Consider the following 13957-nt stretch of genomic DNA (forward strand, 5'->3'; position numbering starts at 1 on the left):
CAAAAAAACTAAATACAGAATGACTTACAATCCAGCAATCTTACTCCTGGGTGTACAATGGAAATAAAGACAGAAATACTTCATTGGAAAAGATACATGAAGACAATGTTCATAGCAGCATTATTTACAGTTGCCAAGATATGGAAACAAGCCAAGTGTCCATCAACTGATAAATGGATAAAGAAGATGTGGTACATATGTTCAGTGGAACACTGCTTCTAAGTCACTTCAGTCGTGTCCGACTCTGTGCGACCCCATCCTTAGGATTCTCCAGGCTAGAACACTGGAGTGGGTTGCCATTTCCTTCTCCAATGCATTAAAGTGAAAAGTGAAAGTGAAGTCGCTCAGTCATGTCTGACTCTTTGCGACCCCACGGACTGCAGCCCACCATGCTCCTCCGTCCATGGGATTTTCCAGGCAAGAGAACTGGAGTGGGGTGCCAGTGCCTTCTCTGACAATGGAACACTAGTCAGTCATAAAAAGAATGAAGTTCTGCCATTTGCAGCAATGTGTATGGACCTAAAGAATATTATGCTTGGTGAAACAAGTCAGAGAAAGACAAATACTGTATGATATCCCTTATGTGTAGAATTTAAAAAATAATACAAACAAATGTGGTTTCCCTGGTGGCTCAGATGGTAAAGAATCCACCTGCAATGAAGAAGACCTGGGTTCAATCCCCAGGTTGAAAAGATCCCCTGGAGAACGGAATGGCAACCCACTCCAGTATCCTTGCCTAGAGAATCCCCAGTCATAGGAGCCTAGCAGGCTACAGTCCATGGGTTGCAAAGAGTCGGACGTGACTGAGCCACTAACACTTTCAGAAACAAAGAAATATGCAAAACAGAAGCAAATCCAGAGACACTGAAAACAAAGTCGTGGTTACCAGTAGGGAGCTGGAAGGACAGAAGGGTAAATTAGCAGTATGGAATTAAGAGGTAAAAAGTACTGGGTATAAAATAGATAAGGAGCATTGACATATTTTACAAACAGGGAATTATACCCACTATTGTCTAATAACTTTTAATTGAGTATATTAAGTAAAAATATTGAATCGCAATGCTGTATAACTGAAAGTAATATAATACTGTAAATCAACTACATATCAATCAAAATGTTAGGAAATAAAACTAGAGAGACAGGTAAAGTCAAAGCATTTCACAGACAGAACTTTAGACTCAATGTACTGGGCATTAAAGAGTCATTAATGACTCCAAACTGAAGAGCAAACTAATCTCACGTGATGCAGAAGTTACTTCTGTTCTAACATATTCTTCCTTCCTAGGTTTCAACCCAACTACAGAGCATGCAAGGAGCCTACAGTAACCTACAGAGAAGGTTCTCCATGCTTTCATACCCACAAAACACACTGATAAGTTACTGTCAGGATATAAAATAATGTCTTTGATAAGCAGAGCTATCTTCTTTCCATTCTCTTCAAATTCTCAGATACTATTAAGATAATTCCAAGAAATGAACAGAACTAAATAAAAATAAGCTTGAGTCAGTGTCGAGTCCCGAAACCTCCATCCATCCTCTAGACGTTGTAAACACGGTATGGGGAGTCAACTTGGACCAAAAGTGAGTGAAGCAGGAAGGAGGGTGCACCAAGGAGTGCCCTTCTTACTTTTAGAGCTTGCAGTCTGCGTCGCCATATCAAATACCTTGCTTTTAAAATGTCAAACAAATTCAAGTACGTATAAAACAGGGTGGCATTCACCATTCCTAAACTCAATATGTCAGCAAATTTGGAACATTCAGCAGTGGCCACAGGACCAGAAAAGGTCAGTTTTCATTCCAATCACAAAGAAAGGCAGTGACAAAGAATGCTCAAACCACTGCACGATTGCATTCATCTCACACGCTAGTAAAGTAATGCTCAAAATTCTCCAAGCCAGGCTTCAGCAACACGTGAACAGTGAACTTCCAGATGTTCAAGCTGGTTTTAGAAAAGGCAGAGGAACCAGAGATCAAAAAGGCAACATCTGCTGGATCATTGAAAAATCAAGAGAATTCCAGGAAAAAAAAAAAAACCATCTATTTCTGCTTTATTGACTATGCCAAAGCCTTTGACTGTGTGGATCACAATAAACTGTGGAAGATTCTGAAAGAGATGGGAATACCCGATCACCTGACCTGACTCTTGAGAAATCTGTATGCAGGTCAGAAAGCAACAGTTAGAACTGGACATGGAACAACAGACTGGTTCCAAATAGAAAAAGGAGTACGTCAAGGCTGTATATTGTCACCCTGCTTATTTAACTTATATGCAGAGTACATCATGAGAAACACTGGGCAGGTAGAAGCACAAGCTGGAATCAAGATTGCCGGGAGAAATATCAATAACCTCAGATATGCAGATGACACTACCCTTATGGCAGAAAGTGAAGAAGAACTAAAGAGCCTCTTGATGAAAGTAAAAGAGGAGAGTGAAAAAGTTGGCTTAAAGCTCAACATTCAGAAAACTAAGCTCATGGCATCTGGTCCCATTACTTCATGGCAAATAGATGGGGAAACAGTGGAAACAGTGTCAGACTTTAGTTTTGGGGCTCCAAAGTCACTGCAGATGGTGACTGCAGCCATGAAATTAAAAGACACTTATTCCTTGGAAGCAAAGTTATGACCAACCTAGACAGCATATTAAAAAGCAGAGATGTTACTTTGCCAACACAGGTTCATCTAGTCAAGGCTATGGTTTTCCCAGTAGTCATGTATGGATGTGAGAGTTGGACTATAAAGAAGGCTAAGTGCCAAAAAATTGATGCTTTGAACTGTGGTGTTGGAGAAGACTCTTGAGAGTCCCTTGGACTGCAAGGAGATCCAACCAGCCCATCCTAAAGGAGATCAGTCCTGGGTGTTCATTGGAAGGATTGATGCTGAAGCTGAAACTCCAATACTTTGGCCACCTGATGCGAAGATCTGACTCATTGGAAAAGACCCTGATGCTGGGAGAGATTGGGGGCAGGAGGAGAAGGTGAAAACAGAGGATGAGATGGCTGGATGGCATCACTGACTCAATGGACACGAGTTTGGGTAAGCTCCGGGAGTTTGTGATGGACAGGGAGTCCTGGCATGTTGCGGTTCATGGGGTCGCATGACTGAGCGACTCGACTGAACTGAACTGAACCAATGGCCAAGTGTACACCATGCTCTTAACCAAGACCTCACTCAGTCCCACTCACAAACTGACAGCAGTGTCTTATTCAGTGTGAATCTGACTGAGATTACCCACACCCTGAACAGATACATGTATCCTATGTATCCACATTGGCACCTCAATTCCTGAGAGCACAGAAGGATTTTTCATGCATTATTTTAATGAAACTACCTCTAAAAGCCAGCTGAGTAGGTAACTGAACACTGTTCTTGGTTTATGTTGAGCACAAAAAAGACAAAACATGCTCAGGATCCCAGATAGTTTTTTTTTCTTGATGACCAGAAGTTATGCTGACCACACGCCTTGCAGGATGAAGTTCTGTAATATTGAAATAATTTATTTTATTATGCATATTTCTGGGTGAAATTTGTTTGCAAAGAAAAAGAATGCTATCCTACTGATGCTTTAATAATACCAACATCTTATTTTAGATGCCTACATTCATGTAATACAGAGTGAAAGTGTTAGTCTCTCAGTTGTGTCTGACTCTTTGTGACCCCATGGACTGTAGCACCCAGGCCGCTCTGTCCACGGAGTTCCCCAGGCAAGAATACTGAAGTGAGTTGTCATTCCTTTCTTCAAGGGATCTTCCTGCCCAGGGATCAAACCCAGGTCTCCTGCATTACAGGCAGATTCTTCACCATCTGAGCCACCAGGGAAGCCCTCATGTAATATAAGAAACACACAATTTAAGACTGCTACCAACAGCTCTTGCTTCCTGCTCCAATCTCTCTGAAACTATGATTTTTAATCTTATGGCAACCATTTTAGAAGTTTCCTGTGAAGATCACGATAATTTACTGTGCTATATGTGGTGTCCACATGACCCTGATTCAAGTCCTTTTTGTAATACCTCATTGTTTTTTTAATTTATTTTTTAATTAGAGTAAAATTGCTTTACAATGTTGTATTGGTTTTGCCATACAGTGCAAATCAGTCGTATATATATATGTATGTATGTATACATATGTATATGCATATGTATGTGTATATGTATATATATATGTATGTATATATGTATATATATTATATATATGTATATAAATATATACATATTTATATTTATATCCTCCTTCTTGACCCTTCCTCCCCTCCCCCAATCCTACTCTTCTATGTCATCACAGAGCATCAGGCTGGGGTCCTTGGGCTGTTTATTTTACACATGGACGTATATATATATAGTCAGTGCTGCTTTCTCAATTCATCCCACCCTCCTTCCCCTACTGTGTCCACAAGTCTTTCCTCCACATCTGTGTCTCCATTCCTTCCTTGCAAATAGGTTCATCAGTATAATTTTTCTAGATTCCATATATGTGTGTCAACTTCACAATTTGTATGGAAACACAAAAGACCCAAAATAGCCAAAGCAATCTTGAGAAAGAAAAACAGAGCTGGAGGAATCAACCTTCCTGACTTCGGACTATACTAGAAAGCTACAGTCATCAAGAGAGTAAGGAGCTGACACAGAAATACAAATAAAGACCAATGGAACAAGACAGACAGCCTGGAGATCACCCAAGCACATGTGGGTACCTAATCTTTGACTCAAGAGGCAAGAACAGACAATGGGGAAAAGACAGCCTCTTCAGTTAATGGTGCCTGGCAAACTGGACAGCTACATGTTGAAAAAACAAAAGGGGGAGCCTGAAACTATTTTTCAATGAGTCTTTTATTCTTTGATTATTGGAAAGATTTAAACATTTGTTTTCACAAAGATCATATGACTCTCATTGTATGAATTATTGGGAAATTAGTGAAGCATTTTTGAAGATACCTCCCTGTTTAGATCAAATGTCTGTCCAGGTAGCAGAAATAGAAAAAAAATGGCTGTTTAATTCCTTTTCTATATTGTTAATTTATTATATTTCATTAACATTATAGCCAGAATTAATTGTCAGTAAACAAAACTTTGGTTAGTGAGTAACCAGAGAGATTTGCAGTACACTGTTCACCTTGGAGTAAAGGACAACATCATGAAGGGAGAGTTTTTAGTTAAAGAGGGCTTCCCTGATGCCTCAGACAGTAAAGAATATGAGGGCAATGCAGGAGACTAGGGTTCTATCCTTGGGTTGGGATGACGCCCTGGAGTAGGAAATGGCAACCCACTCCAGTGTTCTTGCCTGGAGAATCCCAGGGACAGAGGAGCCTGGAAGGTTACAAACAGTCCATGGGGTCACAAACAGTCAGACAGGACTAGGCAAGCAACACTTTAAAGAAAATTGACTGAAGTGCCTGATTAAAGCTGCCCTGATATTTAAATAGGGTGAGGAGCTCAGCAGTCGTCATAATCCAGCTGACAGACCCTAACTCTGTTTAATCATATGACGCAGGAGAGTTGTGTTACTGACCCTCAAAATTACTCTAATATTTACTTTTTGCATCACAACAGAAACATGTCAAGTCAGCAGGAAAGCCCTCCACATCCTGATTTCTATGCAAAAGCATAGCTCAGCGAAGTATTCAAGAGATCAGCATCTTACAAAAATGACACATTTCCTGAGATTTACTGCCATCTCAGAGCATTCTCTTTGTGATTCCTAAGGGCGAAGATAAAAACAATAAAGAAAACAGTACAGAAGTAGATGGAATTTCTGAGAAAATTGAAAAGCAAAGAAAGATCATGTCGAAAAAACAAAATCTTATTAACCTTCCAAGAATCACCTGACCCCCAGGTGATGGAGAACCTACACACGAAGTTTTCTGGGTGTATTAAACCTGAGTGTCATGACCCCCTGAATTTTTCTTCAGAAGGTCATCATAGGATGCCTCTGGAATTCCACCCTATCAACTCGTCAAGGGGAAAACAAAAACAAAAACAAAATCACATGGCATCCTCAGCTATTCTCCAGAATCAATATTATTTTAAAATGTGACTCTAATTTTGTATTAATCTGAGCTCACTGTGCTATGTCTAAAGGAAAACATATGACACAGAAGCATGAAACAGATGAGAGAGGAAGAGCAAATGTCTTTTTCCATGGTGTGATAGTGACCAAAAAAAAAAAAAAATCAAATAGAGTGTCAGTACTTGTTTCCAAGCTGTAAGTGACCCAGACGCTTTTATATATCCACTAATGGAATAAATGGTCACTCAGTCATGTCCCAACTCATTTTAACCCCATGGACTACAGCTCATCAGACTCCTCTCTGTCCATGGGATTCCCCAGGCAAGAATGCTGGAGTGGGTAGCCATTCCCTTCTCCTGGGGATCTTCCCGACCCAGGGATCAAAACTTGCAGGCAGATTCTTTACCATCTGAGCCACCAGGGAAGTGCCCCAAAAATATATAGGAAACCAGTAAACTATATAGTATTACCTTCAATGAGATCTTTTACACTTTACTAATTTACATATTGTGGGAAAAGATTGGACAGAGATGAGTTTGGGACACGCTGAATTTAAGGTACCTAAAACCTAGAAGAAGGATCCCTAGGAGGTAAGTGGATTCACTGGTTGAATGAATAATATTTTCCACTGGGAAATTTCACTTTAAAAAGTTATTTACACAAAATATTTTATCTGACTACACAGACTTGTTCTTATGCGGATGAAACAAAAATCCTTTCAGGCGTGTTAATGCCTCTGAATATCTAAAGTAGGCAGCTTTTAATAGTATTGATTATTGACCATAAATATAATTTGTCTACAGTATTTGAGAGGAGGAGGGTAACCTCCACTTTAAATACCAAATGATAACATGTCAAGACATGACAAGTGAAAGAGAAAGCACTTAAAATTTAAATCTTAAAAGGGTTCTGGCCCATGACTTTAATAGCTAATTATTTCAAATATCAGCAAAGAAGTTTCCAAGATCTTAATTTAAGAGTCTTTCGTTCAACAAATTGTAGACATGAAAGACCATAGATCATTGTGCTTTCCTGGTAACTACTCTGTACCATGCAAATAATTCACTTATGGGAAAGCAACTTTGATTATTATAATTATAGCTTACAGTCAAAAAAATTTTTTTAATTAGAACTAAATGTAAAATGTTTAATTAGAACTAAATGTTCTATTTTATAGAACACAGACATGAGACTGAACAGCATATTATTAAGTGTTGAAAATATTTATTATATTTGGCCATGAAACAAAATAAATGAAGATCTGTGGAATATTTATGATTTCTATGTTTAAGAGTGTCAACTGCACAACTGTGCAACGTAGTCTACTTTATGTCCCTTGGTATCTTGAAAAGTATCAATGAAGGAGATATTTCATGTCAATAAGGATAGATGCCAAGAAGTAAAAATAAAATAAAATATTTCATTTTTATAATCAGACATGGATAATTTGATTCTTTAGAGAGATAAAATAATTGGTGATTATGAACACAGATTTCAATGCCTCATTTTATTAATCTATTAAATGGGATAAAAACATTTATCTCACATAGTTGTAAAATGAGGATAAGGTCAATTCACTGAAACATCCATTATAATACTCAGCACACAGTAAATATATAACAACATACACTTTCCTATATTAAATTATGAGAATTTAATTATATTTTCAATCTGATATAACCTAACAATCATAAGTTTTTAAGTTAATATTTTGCCAAAGATAATAAAGTATTACAGAGTAACTACTTGTGTGAAAATTAGTAACCTTTGTAGAGGGAAATAGAGGAAAACAACAGAATGGGAAAGACTAGAGATCTCTTCAAGAAAATTAGAGATACCAAGGGAACATTTCATGCAAAGATGGACACAGTAAAGGACAGAAAATGTATGAACCTAACAGAAGCAGAAGATATTAAGGAGAGGTGGCAAGAATACACAGAAGAACTGTATAAAAAAGATCTTCATGACCCAGATAATCATGATGGTGTGATCACTCACCTAGAGCCAGACATCCTGGAATGAGAAGTCAAGTGGGCCTTAGGAGGAATCACTACAAACAAAGCTAGTGGAGGTGATGGAATTCCAGATGAGCTATTTCAAATCCTGAAAGATGATGCTGTGAATGTGCTGCCCTCAATATGCCAGCAAATTTGGAAAACTCAGCAGTGACCACAGGGCTGGAAAAGTCCAGTTTTCATTCTAATCCCAAAGAAAGGCAGTGCCAAAGAATGCTCAAACTCCCACACAATTGCACTCATCTCACATGCTAATAAAGTAATGCTCAAAATTCTCTAAGCCAGGCTTCAACAGTATGTGAACCATGAACTTCCAGATGTTCAAGCTGGGTTTAGAAAAGGCAGAGGAACCCAAGATCAAATTGCCAACATCTGTTGGATCATCAAAAAATCAAGAGAGTTCCAGAAAATTATCTACTTCTGCTTTATTGACTATGCCAAAATCTTTGACTGTGTGGATCACAATAAACTGGAAAATTCTGAAAGAGGTGGGAATACCAGACCACCTGCCCTGCCCTGTATGCAGGTCAGGAAGCAACAGTTAGAACTGGACTTGGAAAAACAGACTGGTTCCAAATAGGAAAAGGAGTACATCAAGGCTATATATTGTCACCCTGCTTATTTAACTTATATGCAGAATACATCATGAGAAATGCTGAGCTGGATGAAGCACAAACTGGAATCAAGATTGCTGGGAGGAATACCTATAATCTCAGACATGCAGATGACACCACCCTTATGGAAGAAAGCAAAGAAGAACTAAAGAGCCTCTTGATGACTCTTTAGGAAGAAAGTGAAAAAGTTGGCTTAAAACTCAACATTCAGAAAACTAAGATCATGGCACCTGGTCCTGTTACTTCATGGCAAATAGATGGGGAAACAGTGGAAATAGGGAAAGGCTTTATTTTGGGGGGCCCTAAACTCACTGAAGATGGTGATTGCAGCCATGAAATTAAAAGACTCTTCCTCCTTGGAAGAAAAGCTATGACCAACCTAGACAGCATATTAAAAAGCAGAGACATTACTTTACTGACAAAGGGCCATCTGGTCAAAGCTAAGGTTTTTCCAGTAGCCATGTATGGATGTGAGAGTTGGACTATAAAGAAAGCTGAGCGCTGAAGAACTGTTGTTTTTGAACTATGGTGAGGAAGAAGATTCTTGAGAGTCCCTTGGACAGCAAGGAGATCCAACCAGTCCATCCTAAAGGAAATCAATCCTGAATATTCATTGGAAGGACTGATGTTGAAGCTGAAACTCCAATACTTTGGCCACCTCATGTGAAGAGCTGACTCATTTGAAAAGACACTGATGCTGGGAAAGATTGAAGGCAGGAGGAGAAGGGGACGGCAGAGGATGAGATGGTTGGATGACATCACCGACCTAATGGACACGAGTTTGAGTAAACTCCAAGAGTTGGTGATGGACAGGGAGGCCTGGTGTGCTGCAGTCCATGGGGTCACAAAGAGTCTAACATGACTGAGCAACTGAACTGAAATGAACTAAACTGATGTAGCTAAGGAAAAAAGATCATGTCATTTAAAGTCTTGAACACTCTGGTCTTTATAAATGCCAAGAACATTCAGATATTTAATGTTCTTCTAACAGCATTAACTAATCTTGAAATAAGTTGTAAAAGTGTGTGGTTTCAGCTCCAGCTTGTAAAGACTTCGAAAGTTGTCACTCTTTTCTTTACTACAGGAATAAAGCTAAACAAACTGAAAAATCTGCTACAATTTTTGGTACCCCAGAAATCCAGAGAAAGAGGCAAATCCAGAGTTGGAGCCCAAATCTCCGTACTTGGATCAGAAGCTTCAGGATTCATATAGATAATCATTAAATCATAATTTTGAGAAACTGATGGATGCTAAGAGTGCACTAGCATGAGAATTAAAAGCGCTTTCCCAGTGGCGCTGGTGGTGAAGAACCCGCCTGCCAGTGCAGGAGACACAAGAGACATGGGTTCCATCCCTGGTTCGGGAAAATCCCCTGGAGGAGGGAATGGCAACCCACTCCAGTATTCTTGCCTGGGAAATCCCATGAGCACAGGAACCAGGTAGGCTACAGTCCATGGGGTTACAAAGTATCAGACATGACTTAGCAACTAAGTATATATGCATGACTAATGGGATCATTGGCCTATGTGAACTCTAGCCCCTTTCCTCTCCCCCAAAATCAGAGGTTGGACTGAAAGTTCTAACCTTCTGTTCATAGATGGTTTCCCTGGCAACCAGCCCCTGTCTTTAGGGGATTTCCAAAAATCACCTTATTATTTTAAACTCAGTTGTAGTTGAAAGGGGCTGGTTAAAAATAATGACACTCATTTCACCTTTATGGCTCTGAAGCATCTTAAGAGCTGAGGATAAAAGACCCAATATTGTAACAGAAGATGCTCCCACAGCTCTTATCACTCAGGAAGTTCTGAGCTTTTGGGAGCTGTGAGCTTAGAAACACAGATGTAGACCAAATACATACGTTAAATATATTTTGGCCATCTGAGTGACCAAGCATATATTCCATATAAATCACAATATTGCAAGGGTGTTGGTAACACCTTATTTAGAGAAAATAAAGAGAACTTTTAGAGGACTCCTTGCCAGAAACCATGAAAGCAAGAGGGTGAAGTAAAATATAAAAATTACTGAAAGGAAAAAAACAAAACAAAACACAATCATAGAATTCAATATCCAATAAATTGATTTTCAGAAATGAAGAAGAAATAATGAGTTTTTCAGACAAACAAAAACTGAGGGAATTTATTGCCAGTGGACTTCCCTGATGAAAAATGTTAAAAGAAGTTCTTCAGATAGAAGAAAAATGATACAGTTTAGAAACTCGGGTGTACATAAAGTAAGGAAGAGCATCAAAGCAGGAATTAATGAGGGTAAAACATATCTTATTTTTCTTATTCTTAATTGATTTAAAATATAATGATTTGTTTAAAATAATAATAGTATTGAATTTGGGAATAGAGCACATGGATAAGTGATGCAAATGACACAATATGATAAGGGGATGGAGAGGAAGAACAGGGGATAATTGACTACAAGGATTCTGCATACATACAAGGCAGTATCCTGTAATTTAACATAGATTAATCAGAAATTAATAAGGAGGTGTGGCAGTGGACAGGAATAAGCTGACCCGCCCTCTTCCCCAACCCCCTTTCAAGGAAATTACAACTACTTATAGAGCCAGTGGGCTTCCAGGTGGTGCTAGTGGTAAAGTATCTGCCTCTAATGCAGGAGATGTGGGTTGAATCCCTGGATCAGGAAGATCCCCTGGAGAAGGAAATGGCAACCCACTGCAGTATTCTTGCCTAGAGAATCCCATGGACAGAGGAGCCTGCAGTCCATGGGGTCGCAGAGAGTCAGACACAACTGAAGCGACTTAGCACACGCACACAGAGCTAGTATCTATGAGAGGAAGCTGAAGACCAGGAGAACAAGTTTTCCACAACCAAAGTGTGAGAAGCAACCTATCTGCAGGGGAGGAATGGAGAGCGGGCGCAGAGAGCAGACTTACCAACACGGCGGTGCAGGGGTGGGGGGGGAGGAGAGGGGACACAAATGGAGAGTGTAACATGGAAACGTGTGTTCCCACGTATAAAATAGAGCTAATGGGAGTTTGCTGCATGACTCATGGAGCTCAGACCGGGGCTCTGTGACAAAACAGAGGCGGGAGGGAGACGCAAGAGGGAGGGGACAGATGTGTACCTACGGCTGATATATGTTGATGCATGGCAGAAACCTACACACTATTGTAGAGCAATGATCCTTCACTTAAAAATAAATTTAAAAAAAGAAGGAACCGCCACAAGATGGGTAGGAGGAGCAGAGAACTGTATACTCAGGACTCACACAGCGTGGTCAGGGACCCACAAACGGGGGCTGTAACAATTGTCGCTGTTCTCCCAAAGGTGGATGGTGGGGGTGTCCAAGCCTGCCTCAGAAAACAAGAAAAATCTCTAATAAACAGTCTCACGTCACATCTAGAGAAACTAGAGGATGAAAAACAAGAGCGCTCATATTTAATAGAAGGAAAGAAATAAAGATCACAGCAGAGATAAAGGAAATATAGACTGAAAAGTTCAATGAAACTAAGAGCTGACTCTTTGAAAAGATAAACAATACGATAAACCTTTAGCCAGACTCATCCAGAAGACAAGAGAGGATCCAAATAAATTAAATCAGGAAGGACAGAGAAGTTACAGTGGATATCACAGAAACAAGGTATTGTATAAAATTACTATACCTATTATGCAATTGTAAAATGGAGAACCAGAAGAAAAGGAATAGAGATTATTATCAATAGTCTTATAATAACTTTTTATGGTTACAGATGGTTACTAGGTTTATCATGGAGATCATTTCATAACATATAAATATGAAATCACTAGGTAGTACACCTGAAACTAACATAATATAGGGATTAAGCTGCATTTCAATAAAAATTTAAGAACACAAACTTTGGGACAACAAAAAAATTGCAAAACAGAAGAATTAATATCTAAGATAGAAGAAAAGTGGAATCACATAAAATAACCAATTAAAACTATGGAATAGAGAAAGAAGAAAAAAAACACTGCAACATATATAAAATGGCTAAAATATGGTAAATACATCAATAATCAGTTCAAACAAATAAAATGGTCTAGAAAGAGATTGTGAGATTGGAAAATCTGTAACTTCTTGTCAATTCTGCCATAAACCTACCCTAAAAACATAGACTATGAATGAGTGAAAATAATGAATGAATGAATGAATAAGCAAGTCAACCAATCAATTAAACAAACAAAAATCCACTACAAATATCCACAGCAATGGAGATCCACAAAAGGGACACAAAAATCAACTGAAAGAACAAATAGCCAAAATTGGAACAATTTGGACAAAAAATAAACAAGACAAAATTAGATTATAACACAATATATTAAGTAAATATTCATGAGACCTACTGATATATGTAAATGATTAAGTACATAAAGTAGGAAGAGACAGAAGAATTCCAATTAATTTGTGTAGATAGTTCACCCTCAAGTGGGTGGAGCATAATTCTCCTTTCCTTAAGTGTTAGCCTAGTGACTTGATTTCGAAGTGTACAGTATTAGGGAAGTTGGGACCAGAGATTTAAAAAAAAAACAACAGGTGATAAACATGATATCAGACAGATGATCTAGATCAACATCAATACTGCTAAGTCATCAGACAGTTAAATCATTTGAAGGATTATGTGCCCTTATTATGGTGTCATTAAAAATAGTATTTTACCTTAGTGGTCTTCCTACTAAAAACCCATAACTCCAATCTCATCATGAGAAAAATGGCAAAGTCCAAATAAAGGGGCGTTAAGCAGTACTCAAAACTGTTAAGGTCATCAATAACATGGATAGTGCATGAAACTCATAGTCCAGCAAAGCGTAATGAAATGTGATGCACAAATGTGATGTGGTCCTTGAGAATGCAGGCTGGGATAAAAAAAAAAAAAAAGACATCAGGCAAAAGTTACAGAAATATTAATACAGTGTGGGCTTCAGTTGGTAATGATATCAACATTCTTCAGTAATGGTGATACATGAACCCTGATGATGTAAGATGCTAATGACAGCAGAAACCTGCTCTGGGTTTATGAGAATTCTCTGGGCTCTCTTTGCACTATTTCTGCAAATTAAAAGTGTGATTAAAAACAGCAGTCCCTTAAAAATGACCATTAGTTTCTTCAGCAATAATTTTGATATTTTAACAATGTTTATACTTTTACATTATTAAATAGATCCATATGCTGAAGTGCATGCATGTCTTTTCAATTCACAGACTGCTTTAAACATCTCTTGCCCTTTACTGTGATGTATATTGGCATAATTAATAACAGATAAAAAATGGGGAAAGACAGTATTGCCTTTCTCTGTGTTGTGCTAGTTCACATTTAGATGGTGATAAACT

General features: G+C 38.5%; 1 protein-coding gene across 1 annotated transcript in view; it reads left to right on the plus strand.

Annotated features, from left to right (window-relative positions):
* The first annotated feature begins 1557 nt into the window (after nucleotides 1–1557).
* LOC122452784 (contactin-associated protein-like 4) overlaps nucleotides 1558–13957 on the plus strand; it is a 79835-nt gene continuing 67435 nt past the window's right edge. Inside the window, exon 1 of the mRNA XM_043486418.1 lies at nucleotides 1558–1693. Coding sequence (XP_043342353.1) covers nucleotides 1558–1693 — 136 coding nt within the window. The remainder of the gene's footprint in view (nucleotides 1694–13957) is intronic.

The sequence above is a fragment of the Cervus canadensis genome, chromosome 14 (genome assembly GCF_019320065.1).
Source record: "Cervus canadensis isolate Bull #8, Minnesota chromosome 14, ASM1932006v1, whole genome shotgun sequence".
Taxonomy (NCBI): Eukaryota; Metazoa; Chordata; class Mammalia; order Artiodactyla; family Cervidae; genus Cervus; species Cervus canadensis.